Source organism: Pantherophis guttatus, chromosome 11 (assembly GCF_059756535.1).
Source record: "Pantherophis guttatus breed Tessera chromosome 11, ASM5975653v1, whole genome shotgun sequence".
NCBI classification, from domain to species: Eukaryota; Metazoa; Chordata; class Lepidosauria; order Squamata; family Colubridae; genus Pantherophis; species Pantherophis guttatus.
Genome location: NC_142073.1, coordinates 12,045,473 through 12,064,922, shown reverse-complemented (window position 1 = coordinate 12,064,922; position 19,450 = coordinate 12,045,473). Strand labels below are relative to the sequence as shown.

The 19,450-nt window shown below is 45.1% G+C and overlaps 1 protein-coding gene across 2 annotated transcripts in view; it reads right to left on the bottom strand.

Annotated features, from left to right (window-relative positions):
* The window catches only part of ELMO3 (engulfment and cell motility 3), a 33,146-nt gene extending 16,079 nt beyond the window's left edge, over positions 1–17,067 (bottom strand). Inside the window, exons 1-9 of one of the 2 annotated variants that reach the window (XM_060681589.2) lie at positions 15,766–17,067; positions 12,945–13,045; positions 10,938–11,051; positions 10,759–10,799; positions 8,370–8,442; positions 8,046–8,096; positions 5,877–6,046; positions 3,613–3,712; positions 633–784 (exon numbers count right to left, since the gene is read on the bottom strand). In XM_060681589.2, the coding sequence (XP_060537572.1) occupies positions 633–784; positions 3,613–3,712; positions 5,877–6,046; positions 8,046–8,096; positions 8,370–8,442; positions 10,759–10,799; positions 10,938–11,015 (665 nt within the window). In that variant the 5' untranslated portion in view covers positions 11,016–11,051; positions 12,945–13,045; positions 15,766–17,067. Of the gene's footprint in view, positions 1–632; positions 785–3,612; positions 3,713–5,876; positions 6,047–8,045; positions 8,097–8,369; positions 8,443–10,758; positions 10,800–10,937; positions 11,052–12,944; positions 13,203–15,765 lie in introns of those variants that run through there. The other variant, XM_060681588.2, reaches the window with a different exon arrangement.
* Between the last annotated feature and the right edge of the window lie 2,383 nt (positions 17,068–19,450).

The window sequence follows — 19,450 nt, the reverse complement described above, 5'->3', positions numbered from 1 at the left end:
GAGGGGGGGGAACCAGGAGTGAAATCCAGCAGATTCTGACAGGTTCTGGAGAACCGGTAGCAGAAATTTTGAGTAGTTCGGAGAACCGGCAAATGCCACCTCTAGCTGGCCCCAGAGTGGGGAGGAAATGGGGATTTTGCAGTATCTTTCCCCTGGAGTGGGGAGGGAATGGGGATTTTGCAGTATCCTTCCCCTTGAGTGGGGAGGGAATGGAGATTTTGCAATATCCTTCCCCCTGGAGTGGGAAGGGAATGGTGATTTTGCAGTATCCTTCCCCTGCCACACCCACCAAACCACACCCACAGAACCGGTAGTAAAAAAAATTGGATTTCACCACTGAGGGGAACCCACATCCGGGAGATTGCAATGATCACAAAACAACTGGAGGTGACTGACAGATGTCGATACACCATCAGCAGTCGCTCTCTACAGCCAGAATGCTAGAACATCGCAGCGGCAACCTTAAAAAGCCGCATTCCATTCTGCAACTTTTTTTGTGGGTTCCTCCTCCTGCCAGTAAATGAGACCCACTGCTGGGAAATAACAGGACTCTTTCCGAATCTTGTGGGTGGTGGGTTTTTGGGAGGTTGGACTGCTGGAAAGCTGCTCCTTACGGCTCATCTTATGCTTACACTTGCAGGAGGGCAATGAGGCGATCCAGAGTCACCTGTTGCTTGACCAGCTCAAAAAGAGCCCGACTGGTGGGCACCATGTTCTCCAAGATGGCCAGGGAAATCTGCTGGATGGAAGCATCCAGGGGACTGATATTGATGTAACTCACAATCTACAGCCAAAGAACAGATTTCAGATTAATTAGACAGTGGAGAGGGATTCATATCTTTGTTCACTTAATCGCTTTGATTCTTTCCTTCTTTACGACGACAAGAGTTGTAAGTTTTCTACCACGGCTGGCACTCAATTGGTCAAATCCCTTGGGCAGCTTTTGTATAAGCCATAAGAATGTAATGCAATAACTTTTATGAAAGATTTGCTATTAGAATAGCAGTTACAGTATAGAGAAGAAAGAGCCTGGTGGCTCAGCAGACTGATAGCATTGTGATTAACACCAGCTGTCTGCAATTACTGCAAGTTCAAATCTCACCAGGCTCAAGGTTGACTCAGCCTTCCATCCTTTCTAAGGTAGGTAAAATGAGGACCCGGATTGTGGGGGCAATAAGCTGACTTTGTATAAAAAAGAACACCGCTTGGGGGGGGGGCAAAAGCCCTACTAAGCAGGTATATACAAAAGTATGAAGGCTATTGCTTAACGCATTGTAAGCCACCCTGAGTCTCTGGAGAAGGGCAGCATATAAATCGAACCAATAAATAAATAAATAAACAGTTGTGAAAAATCATTATCTTCCTTTGAAGATTCTTAAGGAGCACAGAGCCTGTGAATACTGAGAAATTCTCTGCAAACGATATGATCTAGAAAATTAGATCGCTTCTGGAAATACGCAATTTCTCTTCGGCTTCCATTGAACTGATCCTGGAAAACATCAAGTTAATTATTCCAGAACTTGACTAAGCACTCTGATCCTTGCTAAAGTAATGTTGGTAACCTTCTCTAGTCCTGGAAATGGATCTAAGATACAATAGTGGCCAAAACTGTGGAAACCTTTTGGGAAAAGTGTATTTTCTAAAACTAACTAATAACACCACTTTTTTTTTTTTGGAGTAGTACCATAAAATTATATATCAATGGAAAGATAATTTAATCAAGAACGTAATGCAATACCTTTTATGAAGGATTTGCTATTAGAATAGCAGTTACAGTATAAAGAAGAAAAGTGAAACAACGAGATATACAAAAATTACCATCATAGAAAAAACGAGATATACAAAAATTATCACCATGTCAGTTAATACTTAGTTGGGTAACCTTTAGCGTGAATCACGGCCTTACAACATCTTCCCATGGAGTGAACCAAGTCTTTTAGTTCTGCAGCTGTTATAATGTGAAACCAAGATTGAAGGATTGCTTCTATTAACTGAGTTTTATTGCTGGGTCACTTCTGACTAACAAGTTTCTTTAGGTGGCTCCATAGATTTTCAATTAGGTTAAGATCTGGGCTATTCCCAGGCCTTTCCAGCAGTGGAATAGGATTATCTTGAAACTCCAAAAAAAAAAGTGGTGTTATTAGCCATCAAACCTCAAAAATACACTTTTCCCAAAAGGTTTCCACAATTTTGGCCACTACTGTATGCTTAGAGGATCCGTTAGCTGCCTGTGATCCTCCTGTGGAATTCCCACATCACTTCCCATCTCAAAATCTTTCTGCCTTTTGTGTCAGCCAAATCACACAACAGTGATAATTCAAGGGGGGGGGAATCAACACATAATAATAAATCGAAGTAAAATTCCATGACCATTTTTTCAAATGTTGCATAACGTGACTTTAAGTGCCCATTGTACACTGAAAGACGGAGCTTTTGAAAAAGCTTTCCTGTGCTGCTTATTTTTACACGTTTACAGTGGTTTTTCCTAAACAATTAAGATTACAACTCACTTTGTAAACACTCCAGTAGGATTTGACTGTTGGATAGATAAGAGAAGATAGATCAACAGATAGATGGATGTAGTCAGCCACTGTTCCTAGATGCAATTCAGAAACAGTCTTGAAAATAAATCTGAGGCTTAAGAGAGAGGTTTTGTAATACACTTCCTCTTCGCTCATTTTAAAAGAAAGAAGAGACAGGAAGAAAAGGGAGAAGATGTGTGTGAGAGAGAGAGAGAAAGAAAGAAAGAAGAGATAGGAAGGAAAGGGAGAAGATGTGTGTATGTGTGTGTGTGAGAGAGAGAAGAGATAGGAAGAAAAGGGAGAAGGTGTGTGTGTGAGAGAGAGAGAGAGAAAGAAAGAGAGAAACAAGAGATAGGAAGGAAAGGGAGAAGGTGTGTGTGTGTGAGAGAGAGAGAGAGAGAAAGAAGAGATAGGAAGAAAAGGGAGAAGGTGTGTGAGAGAGAGAGAAAGAGAGAAAGAAGAGATAGGAAGGAAAGGGAGAAGATGTGTGTGTGTGAGAGAGAGAGAGAGAAAGAGAGAAACAAGAGATAGGAAGAAAAGGGAGAAGAAGGTGTGTGTGTGAGAGAGAGAGAGAAAGAGAGAAAGAAGAGATAGGAAGAAAAGGGAGAAGGTGTGTGAGAGAGAGAAAGAGAGAAACAAGAGATAGGAAGAAAAGGGAGAAGAAGGTGTGTGTGTGAGAGAGAGAGAGAAAGAGAGAAAGAAGAGATAGGAAGAAAAGGGAGAAAGTGTGAGAGAGAGAGAGAGAGAGAAACAAGAGATAGGAAGAAAAGGGAGAAGAAGGTGTGTGTGTGAGAGAGAGAGAGAAAGAGAGAAACAAGAGATAGGAAGAAAAGGGAGAAAGTGTGTGAGAGAGAGAGAGAGAGAGAAAAAGAAGAGATAGGAAGAAAAGGGAGAAGGTAGGTGTGTGTGTGTGTGAGAGAGAGAGAGAGAGAGAGAATATTCTATGAACCCAAAAAGAAATGTCTGTGAAGTCCACATTGCCAAACTTGGTTTCCAGTTCCACTAAATCCTGACCATCTCCCGAAGGGAAATCTAGAACCCAGATGTTCTGGGAGAACAGGAAGAACTGCTTCCATGTCATGAGCCTTACCTTTTTGATGAAAGTAGGGCTGAGAGTCTCCCAGGAAACAAAATCATGTTCCATCAGCTCCACAAAGGCCTTCAGGGTATACGCCAGAATCTCCCCTGTACTGGAGTAACAGACAGCAAACAGGGTAAGAGCCAAAGGGCGAGTGGGAGACTCAAACCCAGAAACCATAGGAAGGATGCATTAGAGGAACCTAGGAGGAGAGAGAAGGAACAAAGAAGGAGAAGAAGAAAAAGGAAACGTCTCCATAAAAGCCAACGTCCCAGGGGGAAAAAAGGCCAAGGAAGCAGAAAGAGATGGGGCAGAATATTCTAAGGAAAAAATCAAGGGCCATGACAATAAGAGCCTTGGTAGTACAGTGGTTTAATGCACCCTGTTATTAAGAACAGCTGCCTGCAATTACTGCAGGTTCGAATCTCTCCAAGGCTCAAGGTTGACTCAGCCTTCCATCCTTTCTAAGGTAGATTAAATGAGGACCCAGTTTGTGGGGGCAATAAGCTCACTTTGTATAAATATACAAAAGTATGAAGGCTATTGCTTAACGCATTGTAAGCCGCCCTGAGTCTCCGAAGAAGGGCGGCATATAAATCAAATTTAAAAAAAATAATAAAAATAAAAATAAAAATAATAATGTTGCTGAGAAACGCCTTCTTGTTATATTATAAGTCTGCATCCTTTGCATAACTCACTCTGGCCACAGTGGACAGCTGAATCCCTGAAATTTATGATTATGAATCCACGACTTCATGTTATAAAGAGAAAACAGAGGAAACTTAATGGAGAAGAGAGAGTTTAAAACGCACAATTTTCGCTTAAACCTGCATGGATTGGTGCCTCCTTCCTGGAACTCAACTGGACCAGCAGTTCATTGATCAGTAAGGATGATTGGCGGAAGGTGGCACCCCAATGAAAAAAATGGGGTCCGGCATGAAAATTGTGGGCAAAGCCAAACGATAAACCAAAACATTTTTTTTGGGGGGGGGAGGGAAATGTACGAAGTGTATATCCATGATGGTAAAGCTTAAAAACAGCGGTGCTCTTAACATCGCAGTCGTTTTCGCCTTTCACTGGCAAATTGGCTCCAGGAATCGCATAAGGGCATTGCAGAAGACCACAATCAGTTCATATGCCGTGGGTTGTCTGCCCCATAGCTACCTGAGGACAGGGGGGGGGGGTTTCCACATAATTTTACCACCAGTTCGCTGCGCACCGAAAATGTGAGCGTGTGGCCTTCCACGCGTGTGCTTTGCTTACAAATGCAACTTGCACACATGCACGCGGCTTAGAAAATGTGGTTAAATAGGACAGGATAGCACCAGTGGCGAAATGTAAAATTAGTTATTACCGGTTCTGTAGGCATGGCTTGGTGGTGGTGGGGGTGGGGGTAATGTGACTGGGTGGGCGTGGCCAACTTTTTTTTTTTTTTTTACTTTTAAAAGCATTTTTTTCGGCCGAAGAGGTTGTAAAAAAAAATGCTTTTAAAAGCCTCTGACGATCAGGCAACTCAGCTGGGATCGTCAAAGGCTTTTAAAAGCATTTTTTTTCTACAACCTCTTCGGCCGACGAGGTTGTAGAAAAAATGCTTTTAAAAGGTAAAAAAATGCCTCTGACAATCACAGCTGAGCCGCGCAATCATCAGAGGCTTTTTTTTTTTTACTTTTAAAAGCATTTTTTCGGCTGAAGAGGTTGTAAAAAAAATGCTTTTAAAAGCCTCTGACGATCAGGCAACTCAGCTGGGATCGTCAAAGGCTTTTAAAAGCATTTTTTTTCTACAACCTCTTCGGCCGACGAGGTTGTAGAAAAAATGCTTTTAAAAGGTAAAAAAATGCCTCTGACAATCACAGCTGAGCCGCGCAATCATCAGAGGCTTTTTTTTTTTTACTTTTAAAAGCATTTTCTCGGCCGAAGAGGTTGTAGAAAAAATGCTTTTAAAAATAATTTTTAAAAAAGCCTCTGATGATTGCGCGGCTCAGCTGGGCATGGAGGGGGCAGGGATTTTTGCTACCGGTTCTCTGAACCACCCGCTGCCATCGCTACCGGATCGGGTGATCTGGTCCGAACCGGGAACATTTCACCCCTGCATAGCACCGGGGGCAGATGGGCAGGCCCATACGTAGGTCGCTACTACCAGTTCGCTCGAACCGATCCGAACCGGCTCAATACTGCCACTGCCTGAGGAGCTGCAGAAAACATCCTTAGAAGAGATTAGAAGGAAAACTCATGCCAAAAGCAGCAGTGAAGCACCCTTCCGCCCTGAAGATACTCACTTATTATCTTCTTCCACAATCATGAAGAGCTGATTCAGGCCATTTCTGCTAATAAACTCCTGAGCGAAGGCCACATCCCGGGACAGGCTTGCCAACTTCTTCAAAGAATTAGTCTTCACATCCACACTGTTGCTTTGAATACCCCCATGCAGCTTTGCTGCCTCTTGATCCTGCAAGGAGATCATTTGGGGGGGGGGGGGAATCAAAGAAGATGATATAACCACAACTTGGAATATTGTTGCATTCAGTTCTGGTTACGTTGCTCAAACAGGAACAAGTTCAGCAGACCGGCAATAGTTTAATGCCACTAAAAGAGGACTTATCACCTCAGCCAGCTTAACTGCAGAGCACAATCAAGGAAGGAAGGTTCTTTAAATGAGTTGAAACAAGAAATAAGCTTCCGATTACAAAAAGAATGAGAAGCGAGATAGGAATCCCCCAGCCGTCCTTTTTATTGGTGAGTTCACGAAGCTCAGGTCCCCCTCGGAAGCTTCTAGATTCTTTTTCCCCCCCCCAATTTGTTTGCACATCCCTCAGGCTGAAAATCCATGTGTGCGTGTGATAAGCAAGCTGTCTTATCTGCTGATAAGTGTCTAGAGATCCTCTTCCTTTTTTCCCTCTCTCAATCTCAGCACAGCCTCTAGTTATATAAATATATTTGCATCCCATTTGGCTACAATAGTAGGAAAGTAGATAGGTTTTGCATTTGCATCAAGGTGATTTACACCTCCCCTCCAAAAATAACTAAATGAAATCAAGAATTGACTCAAGGCAACAGCAAAAGTAACATTAAAGCAACTGCTTTTTGACTAAGACGCTGAGCTTGTCGATCGAAAGGTCGGCAGTTCAGCGGTTCGAATCCCTAGTGCCGCGTAACGGGGGTGAGCTCCCATTACTTGTCCCAGCTTCTGCCAACCCAGCAGTCCGAAAGCACGTAAAAAAGGCAAGTAGAAAAACAGGGACCACCTTTGGTGGGAAGGGAACAGCGTTCCGTGCGCCTTTGGTATTGAGTCACGCCGGCCACATGACCACGGAGACGTCTTCGGACAGCGCTGGCTCTTCGGCTTTGAAACGGAGATGAGCACCGCCCCCTAGAGTCGGGAACGACTAGCACCCATGTGCAAGGGGAACCTTTACTTTTACCTTTTTAGGGAGGGCAATTCCTAAAATTCCCAATGAACACATCTGGAGGGGTCTAGGTTGAGGAAAGCTGTGCTAAAACATCAAAAGGAACACAACTGCAGTCCATCTCATTGCTGCTTCTATTATATGCCTAGGAATGGGCATAATAATATTTTTCTGCTAAGCACTGGGCCCTTAAACAGTAAGGACTGTAAAATTTAGCCAGAGTAGCAAGAACAAAAAGCAACCAAAAAGTATTGATATAAACAGAAGGTAAAAATAGTAGCCAGGATGTGGTTTTTGTTTTTTTAAAAAAAACGTTCTGCAGCCTCTATTTCCTATGGATTTCCTCCAAGTAAGGAAGAAAGAAGCAGTCGGAATATGTGTTAAGGGCTATCATGATAAGAAATTAATGACCTTTGGCCATCAACATTCTCGATCCAATCACTAAAAATAAATAAATGAAACTCAACGGGAGGAAACTGCATGATTTTGCAATAAAAGCCTCATGTGAAAGTATTCTATTTTTTTTCTTTCTTTTTTTCTTCTTGCTTCGGGGATGGGGTCAGGACAACTGAACTGAGCTGAGCATTTACTGGCTGGATGCCCTTCCTGACACCTACACGGAGCTCAGAGCAAATATTTTCTCTTTGTGCCCTGATAGAGAAACATCTGTCACTACCTAGGAGTGAACTCTCAAGCTTGAAAAGGAAGTGTCTTCATTTTTAGGCCCCCCCGAGCTGTTCTGAAAGTATTTTATAACACAACCATAAAACGTTCTCAGTTTCCTGTATTTGCAAAAAAATAATAATAATGCATCATCATCCTAAAGATGTGCGTAAATGGAGGAGCCAGCAGAATGCAAAAAAATCTCTTTTTGTTCTAATGATTAGTCTGCAATATTTGCAAGATGACAAAAACCCAGTAAGAAAATAAGGGGGAAAGCATGCAGAAATCACATGCTTGGAATCTACAGCTTCTATAATAGACATTGTCCTTGAGCAAAGACAAAATTTGGAATGCTTTCCCGTTTGCAGTGGGACCTACCGGAGCAGTTGTCAACTGCAGGATACTCCCATTCTTAATTTCTCCACGGTTCTAACAAAAAAAGGCAAGAAAATAATTGCACAATCAAAATCTCAAAACACTGAATAAAAGCAGCCAAAGATGAACTGGTTCAAAATGTCTATCTTGCCAACATTTTAACTAGCCTTCTAGGAGAACTGAAAAATAAGAGGCAGAAAAAGTTGTTTTACTTACGGTAATCATTCAATGTCCATCTCTTTTTTTTTAGCCAGGCTATAACCTTCCTTGCAGGCATTCTTTAAAACACCAGGCTGGTCTACTAAACTCTTTCTCAAATGCACTCACCAGTTCTGTGATGTAGGCTTGCTGGCCATCCACGTACTGCAACGCATAGCGCTCAGAATTATTCAGGTTCCACCTATGTTAGAGACAGACAATCGGAGTTTTGCCAGGGTGCACAGATTTCTCCCCCCACCCAAAAAAAATTGGTGTATTTCCATTTCCCAGAAAAGAAACTGGATGTCCAAGGAGATAAGTCGTCTGAATCATGCAAATATTTTGTCTGCTACTTAACTACCATATTTTTCGGAATATAAAACGCTCTGGATTATAAAACGCACCTACCTTTTTTGTTGAGGAAAACAAGAAAAAGAAATTTTGCCTCCTTGCAGCAAACAGCAAACAGCCTGCTTTGCTTTCATTTTCGTTTTCAGCATAGCTTGATTAGCACAAGGAAAAAAAATATGCTCCCAGCAATTTACCTCCTTGCAGCAAGCAGCAGAGACCAGCGCAAAACAGCTGAGAGCAAATCAGCTGAGAACAAAACTGCTCAGAGCAAAACAGCTGAGAGCAAAACAACTGAGAGTCCGGAGGCCGATCCAATCAACTTGTGCTAATTAGACTGTGCTGAAGCTGAACCGAGCTGTTTCTTCTTGCTGCAAGGAGGTAAACTGCTGGGGGGCAAAGGCCATGGGGTGGGGGCCAGTGGGTGGGTGGGGCTACATTTGATGTATAAGACGCACCCAAATTTTCACCCTCTTTTAGGGGGGGAAAAGGTGCATCTTATACTCTGAAAATTACGGTAAGTTTTCTACAAAGTTTAATCAAATTCTGTGTTTACCTGAAAGGAACATGACCCTCAAAAAAAGGGGGGGGAGGGAGGGGGACAAGGGAATTAAGGAGAAATTATACATGCCTATATTTGTGTATATACACATACACACCCACACTGGGGGAGTAAAATTCTGTGCAATAGCCTACTCAGCCTTTACCAGTTCCTAGAGGTGTTTCCCTACCTCCATAAACATGTTGTTTATGAAGACACGCTCCCAAAAAAGAGAATAGTGAGGACAAAATAACTCTTCATAATAACTGAATTAACTACCAATTAAACTTCATTCTTTTACAACGAGGCTCCAATTTGTGAAATCGATTCTCCTTTCTCTTGCAAGTATGCAAATGATCTATTCTCTTTCACAGATACGAAACGTCTCTTATCTAAAAACACATCTAAAACATACGAAGAACGGTTGCAGGAATTGAGTTTGTCTAGACTAGTGAAAAGAAGTAGAGGTGACATGATAGCAGTGTTCCAATATCTCAGGGGCTGCCACAAAGAAGAGGGAGTCAAGCTATTCTTCAAAGCACCTGAGGGTAAGGCAAGAAGCAATGAGTGGAAACTAATCAAGGAGAGAAGCAACTTAGAACTAAGGAGAAATTCCCTGACAGTTAGAACAATTAATCAGTGGAACAACTTGCTTCCAGAAGTTGTTCCAGTACTGGAAGTTTTTAAGAAGAGACTGGACAAACATTTGGCTGAAATGGTATAGGACTTCCTGCCTGAGCAGGAGGTAAGACTAGAACAAGAGTCGGCAACCTGAGGCTCTGGAGCTGCATGTGACTCTTTCTTCCCTCTGCTGCAGCTCCCTGTTGCTGGTCGGCTCCACAATTCATAGGGTTTTCAGTTAGGACAGGTAGAGGAAAAAGGACGCCATGCTAGGAGGAGACTCTATGGTGGGGGAACCAGACTTTCTGTCAGCTCCAGAATTGAATGGGGGGGGGGAGCTTCTGGTTAGGACCTCTGTGGCTCTTTTGAGTGTTTAAGGTTGCCGACCCCTGGAGACCTCCAAGGTTTCTTTCAACTCTGTTGTTCTGTTATTATATGGACAAGTACAGACCTTTAATTCCAACAGAAGGATGGAAGAGACGATGAAGAGAAGAAAAGCATGAAAGGGAGTGAAGAGGAGGTGAAGGGCGAAACATCTAGATCAGTGTTTCCCAAACTTGACCCTTTGAAGATGTATGGACTTCAACTCCCAGAATTCCTCAACCAGGCATACTGGCTGGGGAATTCTGGGAGTTGAAGTCCATGCATCTTAAAATAGCCAAGTTTGGGAAACACTGATCTAGGTAAATGCCTACTATCAATAGTTTGGGGGCTTCATTGATTTATAATAGTGCTTCTCAACTTCGACAACTTGAAGATGTGTTCAAGTTCAAGAAAGCTAAAGTGTATTAACGAAACAGAAAGCAGACAGGCAGACCTCCCTTAACACATATTTAATAACTTAAAGCGGGTGTGGAAAAATGCAGTAAGTTTTTGCAAACATCTGGCAGGCAGCAGCTTCTGTCTGAAACTCATCTACGCGTCAGTCTCAGACTTTTTCTGCTGATCCGCTACAAAGCAAAAGCAAAAAAAAAAGAAAGAAAGAAAAAAAAGGGAATAGCTACTCACACTTCACAGACTTCTTTCACAACTGCTGACAAAGGCTTAGCCTGCAATTAAACATAAACGGCACGTGAGGGTTTCCACATGATTTGAACCTTTTAAGCAGAGCCGGGTGCGCGGAAAATAAAATTGGGCACAACTCTTCCATGTGCCAAACTGGTAAAAAGATGTAAAGATTGATCTACCTGATTTAGTTCTATGAGCTGAGGAATCGCTCCCATCATCTGCACGGCGATTTTGACCACATCTTTGGAAGGTGGCATGGTCAGCCCTTCTCTGGGTTGACCAGGAGGTCCTTCCTGCAAAAGCATGGAGATGTCCCTCATCACATATAATTCAGGTGTGAAATCTACTTATCTTCCCTACCGGTTCGGAAGTGCGCGCGCTGCGTCACATCCGATTTTTGACCCTCCGAGCATGAGCAGAAGGCTTTGTGCCAGTGGTGAAATCCAATTTTTTTTTTTATTACCGGTTCTGTGGGCATGCTTGGTGGGCATGACAGGGGAAGGATACTGCAAAATCTCCATTCCCACCCCACTCCCAAGGGAAGGATGCTGCAAAATCCCCATTCCCACCCTACACCTGGGAAAAGGATACTGCAAAATCCCCGTTCCCTCCCCACTCCTGGAGAAAGGATACTGCAAAATCCCCATTCCCACCCCACTCTGGGACCAGCCAGAGGTGGTATTTACCAGTTCTCCGAACTACTCAAAATTTCCGCTACCGGTTTTCCAGAACCTGTCAGAACCTGCTGGATTTCACCCTGCTTTGCGCATGTGCAGAGGGTTAAAAACTAGGAAGTAATGATGATGTCCGGGCGGGTGGGCGGAGCCTCGCACTGCCACCGCTACCAGTTCGCTGAACCAGCCGCTACCGGCTTGTACAAGGTAGGCAGAACTGGTAGGATTTCACCACTGATATAACCATGACAGGGATCAGAAAGGAAAAATGCTATCCAAGCAACCAGAAAGGTTTATTGCTAAGATATTTGATAACACACAGGTAATGGAATTTACACATACAGTTAATCCTCGACTTACAACAGTTCGCTTAGTAACCGTTCAAAGTTACAACGGCACTGAAAAAAGCAATTTATGACCATTTTTCAGAGTTACAACTGTTGCAGCGTCCCCATGGCTATCTGTGATTCAGGTTCGGATGCTTGACAACCGATTCACATTTATGACGGTTTGAAGTGTCCCCAAACTCTCCTTTGGCTGTCAAGGGAAAGTCGATGGGGAAACCGGGTTCACTTAACAACCGCGTGACTAATTTAACGACGGCAGCGATTCGTTTAAGAAACGAGACAAGAAAAGTCACCGAGACAAGGCTCGTTTAACACGTGTCTTACTGAGCAACATACATTTTTGGCTCAATTGTGGTCGTACGTCGAGGATTGCCTGTTATGTGCAAAACTGGGCATTTGTGCAATGGAACCCACTTGGGAAATGGATTCATAGGCTGCATGCTGACTTGATCTATGCCCTGGTTGAAAGGAGGATCTTAATAATCTTGAAATTGCATAGTGTTGTGGCCCAGCAGCGGCCAGCAGATCTGGCAGCAGATTCGGACAGTGAGGAGGTTGGGGAGGAACAGGGGCCAGTCCTGGAGTCTGGGGAGGGCTCTGCATCGAAGGCAGAGAAGGGGCCAGAGCTGTATGCCAGCTATCAGCTGCCTTCGGAGTCAGACATCAGTGAGGCAGACAAACAGCTGGAGCCTGTTCCCAGTGTGCGCATGCCCAGAGTTGCCAGACGAAGGGAACAGCTAAAGAAGAAGGGTCGACTCAGGAGTAAAGCCACAGGTGGACGGTGAATGGCCCCTCCCAGAGGGAATAAAAGAGGAGCGAAAGGGGAGTGGAGTTTGCAGGAGACAATTAGTTCATTCCTGCATTCTTGCCAAGTATTGCGGCGTCTGAAAGATATCAGCCTGGCCACTCTCCAAGCCTGATAAAGGTCGGTAATTGTGAACTATCTTGAAAGAATGTGGGAGAGGAAAGACTTTGCTGGAGAGGAATTCACTGTAAATTAAATAAAAGGGGTTTATCGGGACGAGGGCTCGGCTTCGTGCTGCTGGGGAAGCCTAGGTCAAAACACATAGGAACGTGCAAACTGAATAGTAATCGACTTGCGTTTTTCTGAAAAGCCAATATGAACTTAGGTTCATGTTCTACCAAACAATTCCAATTCCATCACCTGCCGAGGAAAAATAGGCTGGCTCCCACTGTATCCAAACAGCCCTCCTTCAGAGATTCCGATGGAAAAGAAACCTTGCGACCAATCCTCACATTTATGGCCTGTGAAGCAAAGGAAAAGCTGAAGTAAGAACATAAGCACGGTCGAGGTTTCGCTTAGCGACCACTTCACTTAATGAACAGGTTGCCAGTCTCTAGTGTGATCACTAAAGGAGGATTACTTAAAAATCGGTGTCATCTTCCCTCCCCTCGTCTCCCAAAAGTGCTTTTTCAGGAGGCCACTGGACTTTCTGGTTCTTTTTCTTTTGAAGAGGTTTCACTTCTGATCTAAGGAGCTTCTTCAGCTCTGACAGTAGTTTTTTTTTGGAGTAGTACCATAAAATTATATATCAACGGAAAGATAATTTAATCAAGAATGTAATGCAATAACTTTTATGAAAGATTTGCTATTAGAATAGCAGTTACAGTACAGAGAAGAAAGAGCCTGGTGGCTCAGCAGACTGATAGCATTGTGATTAACCCCAGCTGTCTGCAATTAAAGTAAGATCGAATCCCGCCAGGCTCAAGGTTGACTCAGCCTTCCATCCTTTCTAAGGTAGGTGAAATGAGGACCCAGTTTGTGGGGGCAATAAGCTGACTTTGTATAAATATACAAAAGTATGAAGGCTATTGCTTAACGCATTGTAAGCCGCCCTGAGTCTCCGGAGAAGGGCGGCATATAAATCAAATTTTAAAAAAAAGGAAGAAAGAAAAAGAAAAGTGAAACACATAGAAAAAATGAGATATACAAAAATTATCACCTTGTCAGTTAATACTTAGTGGGGTGACCTTTAGCATGAATTACGACCTTACAATGTCTTCCCATGGAGTGAACCAAGTCTTTCAGTTCTGCAGCTGTTCTAATGTGAAGCCAAGATTGAATGATGGCTTCTATTAACTGGGGTTTATTGCTGGGTCGCTTCTGACTAACAAGTTTCTTTCGTCGGCTCCATAGATTCTCAATTGGGATAAGGTCTGAGCTATTCCCAGGCCATTCCAGCAGTGGAATAGGATTATCTTGAAATTCATCGCTCCCCAAAAAAAGTGGTGTTATAGCCATCAAACCTCAAAAATACACTTTCCCCACAATTTTGGCCACTAGTGTAGGTGACCCTGAGGACACAGATAAACCTCCAAGTGCTTCAAAGGCCCTCTAAAAGGATGCACACGACCAGCTGTCTGCAAGGAATATAAATCCTTCCATTCCCCACCATCCTGTCAGAGTTGAAGAAGCTTCTTGGATGAGAAGCGAAGAAGTCTTCAAACTGAGAATCTCTACAGACTTCCCTCCTCTTGCATGACTGAAATGGGCCTCAAGGAGAGGGATGGTCAAGTCTTCACTGACATAAGAGGCCCAATCCTAGGAAAAGACACGGCTGCTTTAAAGAGTTGCTGACGAAGCACGATTTGGGTGCCTTTTCTTAGAATCAAAATCGAAATGCCTCACAACTTGACATGGAAACCATCATTGCTCACTTGTTCCCAGAACTTTGCACGCAAATGAGAAAGGGGGGGGGAGGGAGAGAGAGAGAGAGGAAGAAGAGGAAAGTCACTCAAAAGTCACATCTGCCTGACAGGGGCCACTGCAGAGAATTTATTAGTCGGAGAAGGGTGGAGAGTTAACTAGAAACCCACAAATGGATCTAATTCTAGGAACCAGCCCTTGCTTAATGATTAAAAGCAGCAAGCTAGACTCTTGGATGATTCAAACCACTTCCTCTTAATTCCATGGAGAGTTGGCCGGCCTCCTTGGCATTCTTCCACCAAGCGCCTTTATGGAGGCTGAGACATCACTGAATACCTTAACTTTATTTTTAAAAAAATCACAATGAACTTAAAAAAACAAATCCCAGCACTTAAATTTTAAAGAAATCATGCAATCCCTTTGACCCTCACCTGTTCAAAACTTACACACACACACTCCCAAAAAAACCCTTTGACCAGTGGTGAAATCCAATTTTTTTTTACTACCGGTTCTGTTGGCGTGGCTTGGTGGTGTGGTGTAGCTTGGTGGGGGTGCCAGGGGAAGGATACTGCAAAATCCCCATTCCCACCCCACTCTGAGGGAATGATATTACAAAATCCCCATTCCCTCCCCACTCCAGGGGAAGGATGCTGCAAAATCTCCATTCCCTCCCAACTCCAGGGGAAGGATACTGCAAAATTGCCATTCCCACCCCACTCCAGGGAAAGGATAATGCAAAATCTCCATTCCACCTCACTCCAGGGGAAGGATACTGCAAAATCCGCATTCCCTCCCCACTCCAGGGGAAGGATACTGCAAAATCTCCATTCCCTCCCCACTCCAGGGGAAGGATACTCCAAAATCCCCCTTCCCTCCCCATTCCAGGGGAGGATACTATAAAATCCCCATTCCCTCCTGACTCCAGGGAAAGGATATTGCAAAATCCCCATTCCCTCCCCACTCCAGGGGGAAGGATACTGTAAAATCCCCCTTCCCTCCCCACTCCAGGGGAAGGATACTGCAAAATCCCCATTCCCTCCCCACTCCAGGGGGAAGGATACTGTAAAATCCCCCTTCCCTCCCCACTCCAGGGGAAGGATACTCCAAAACCCCCATTCCCTCCCCACTCCTGGGGGAAGCATATTGCAAAATCTCCATTCCCACCCCACTCTGGGGCCAGCCAGAGGTGGCATTTGCCCGTTCTCCTCCTCACTACTCCAAATTCCCCCGCTACCGGTTCACCAGAACCGGTCAAAACCTTGCTGGATTTCACCCAACTGCTTTTGGCTCCCCTTTCCCCTTTTTGCAAAGCGCTCACCTGCACGGGCGTAAAAACCAAGGCAAAAAAAAAACAAAAAACGGGCTCAGCCTCGGCCCGGCTTCCTCGAGTTGGGGCAGCCACGTGCCTTTCCCAGCCCAGCCTACCTCGCAGGGCTCCACGGGTGGCTCCAGAGACGCAGCTGGGCGCTTGGCGGGGGAGGGGGGAAGGACAGCTGAGTTAGCCCAACAAAAAAAAAGAAGAAGAAGAAGAAAGAAGGAAGAAGGAGAAGGAGAAGGAGAAGAAGAAAGAAGAAGAAAGAAGAAAGAAGGAGAAGGAGAAGGAGAAGGAGAAGGAGAAGGAGAAGGAGAAGAAGAAGAAGAAAGAAGAAGAAGAAAGAAGAAAGAAGGAAGAAGGAGAAGGAGAAGGAGAAGAAGAAAGAAGAAGAAAGAAGAAAGAAGGAGAAGGAGAAGGAGAAGGAGAAGGAGAAGAAGAAGAAGAAAGAAGAAGAAAGAAGGAAGAAGGAAGAAGGAAGAAGGAGAAGGAGAAGAAGAAGAAGAAGAAGAAGAAAGAAGGAAGAAGGAAGGAAGGAAAGGAGAAGGAGAAGGAGAAGGAGAAGGAGAAGGAGAAGAAGAAGAAGAAGAAGAAGAAGAAGGAGGAGGAGAAGAAGAAGAAGAAGAAGAAGAAGAAGAAGAAGAAGAAGAAGAAGAAGAAGAAGAAGAAGAAGAAGAAGAAGAAGAAGAAGAAGAAGAAGAAGGAGAAGAAGAATTATTAAAAAAAAAGCTTTCGATTCCGATCCGTCTTCCCGGACGGAGGAGGAAGAGGAGGAAGAGGCAGAAAACTTCGGAGGGAAGCCAGATCGTTGCGTGCCAGAAAATTAACGCCTCCACGGGCCCCCCTTTTTTTATCTTGCTCCCCCCCAAAAAACTTTGGGGGAGGGGGAGAGGAGGCGAGAAAAAAGAGAAAAAAAAAAGGAGTTGCAGGATCCCCTCCCTAAGTCCTCTTCCGCGTCCGCCAGCAGCTTGCCCGAGATCCTCTCTCCGCCCCGGGGTGGGCAAAAAAAAAAAAAAAGAGGGGGGGGCGCCCTCCTCCTCCGCCTCCGCTTCTTTTAGCTCGGGCTTCCTCCGTGCATCCGTGCCCGGATTCGAGGCGAGGCGGGGAAGGAACCGAGCAGCGGCGCTCCAAGCGGGAGAAACCAGCCTGGAGCAACTCCCGGCCCGACCCGAAAGCGGCTCCTGCAAAGTCCGGCGGGCGCCTGGTTGGCGAAGCGAAGGATCGGGCGCCGCCACAGCCGCCTTCTCCCTCCGCCCCCGGCCCCGCTTGGGCTGGCCGTCCTTCTCCCGCTCGGCGCTCGGCAGTTCCGGGGCGGTGGCCGGCCAGGCTGCCCGCCCTCGAAGGAGGACGGCCGTCTCCGCCCCTGGAGAAGGAGGGAGGGAAGGAGGGATAGAGGGAGGGAGGGAGGGAGGGAGGGAGGCAGGGAAGGAGGGAGGGAGGGAAGGAGGGATGGAGGGAGGGAAGGAGGGAGGCAGGGAAGGAGGGATGGAGGGAGGGAGGGAGGGAAGGAGGGATGGAGGGAGGCAGGGAAGGAGGGAGGGAGGGAGGGAAGGAGGGAGGGAAGGAGGGAGGGAAGGAGGGATGGAGGGAGGCAGGGAAGGAGGGAGGGAGGGAGGGAGGGATGGAGGGAGGCAGGGAAGGAGGCAGGGAAGGAGGGAGGGAGGGAGGGAGGGAGGGAAGGAGGGATGGAGGGAGGCAGGGAAGGAGGGAGGGAGGGAGGGAAGGAGGGAGGCAGGGAGGGAAGGAGGGAGGGAAGGAGGGATGGAGGGAGGGAGGGAAGGAGGGATGGAGGGATGGAGGGAGGGATGGAGGGATGGAGGGATGGAGGGAGGAGGAGAGCCCACCCTCCTCCGCCTTGGGGGTTTCTTCCTCGCCCGCTCTGGCTCCGAGCGATGCTGGCCCCGGGCCGGGCCGGTCCGGCCAGAGGCGCCGAGTCCTTTGCCAGAGGCTGTTGCGCACGTTCGGCACGTGCGGAGGTTCCGAAAGAGGGATGGAGACCCCGCCGCGATGCGATGGAATGGATTAGGAATGGGGGTAGGAATGGAGGAATAGGAGAGAAGGGAATAGGACGGGAAATAATGGAATGGAATAGGGGTAGGATTGGGATGGAATAGGAATAGGAATAGGAATAGGAATAGAATAGAATAGAATAGAATAGAATAGAATAGAATAGAATAGAATAGAATAGAATAGAATAGAATAGAATAGAATAGAAAATACGGAATGGAATGGAATGGAAAGAATAGAATAGAATAGAATAGAATAGAATAGAATATAGAGTACAATTAGACTAAACTAAACTAGACTAGAATACAATAGAATAATAGAATAGAATAGAATAGAATAAAGGATAGAATAGAATAGAATAGGAGAAACGATAGGATAGAATAGAATAGAATAGAATAGAATAAGAGATAGGATAGGATAGAATAATAGAATAGAATAGAGAATAGGATACGATAGAATAGAATAAATAGAATAGAATAGAATAAAGAAAGGATAGAATAGAATAGGAATAGGCTAGGATAGGATAGGATAGAATAAAGAATAGGATACGATAGAATAGAATAATAGAATAGAATAAAGAATAGGATAGGCTAGAATAGAATAGAATAGAATAGAATAGAGAATAGAAAAGAAAAAAATAGAGCAGAATAGAACAGGAGTAGAATAACTTTATTGTCACTTTGAATGTACGCTAATCGGCATACATTAAAACGAAATTTTAATGAAATGAAAATGAAACTTCTGGGCTTTAGTCCTGCCAATGATTCCCCAATCTTGGGCTTTTTTTCCAGCAGGTTATGTGAACTGTCCAAGGAAGGTTGGTCCAGCAAACAAACCCACGGCTGCTTCTCCAGCTGCCTCAAAAGAGCTGAGGCCCCTTGTGCAGGCTAGCTCCTTTTCTTCTCCTTTCCCCCCAAACCCTCCATTCTGCTCCTTCCTGGAATTATCCTTCGATGCCCATCGTTTCCTTAGGGCAGCCCAACTCTTGGCCCTTTTGTCAGAAGACGGGGCCCGAGCAACCACCCCTGGCAACTATTTAGACTGGCCAACAGATGTGGCTTCCGGCTGGCAGAGGAACAACAGGAGCAGCTGGCTTGCTGAGTGCCAGTCACAGACCTTCCACCGACGGCATTCATGGTCTCTTTGCAGGGCTTCAGATGCCTTACAAAGAACAACTCCTCTTCTTGCCACAATCCTCTGAGGTTCTCCAGTCTTCCCAGTCCCATACTGGAGCCCTTTCGTTTTCCCATGATGGCGCTCTGGTGGTCCTTGCCTGATGCTAAGCCTCACACAGCTGATGAAGGCCAGTTCTGGAATTTCCGCTTCAGGAGAGGCTCCATTGTCTCATGACAGTGTTAATATTGTCCCATAGTGATGGACCTACAACAGTCTTGCATCCAGAACGAGTCAAGTGGGAAAGACGATGACACCGAAAAAAATACCCTCCCCCAAATAAACCATTATTGGGGCAGGGGTATTTATCCTGTTGGTCTCCCCCACCTGATGTATTCTGGATGCAATAACTCTTCTCTCCATCACTCAGGGACAATAACTGTAGTAAAAGAAAATTTGTGTTTTCTAGAAGTTGCTGATTTACTGTTGATCCTACACCAAATTGGACCCCAGATCTAGTGCTATGTTCAGTAGATCAATTCTGGAATCCTAAGAGCCTTGGTAGTACAGT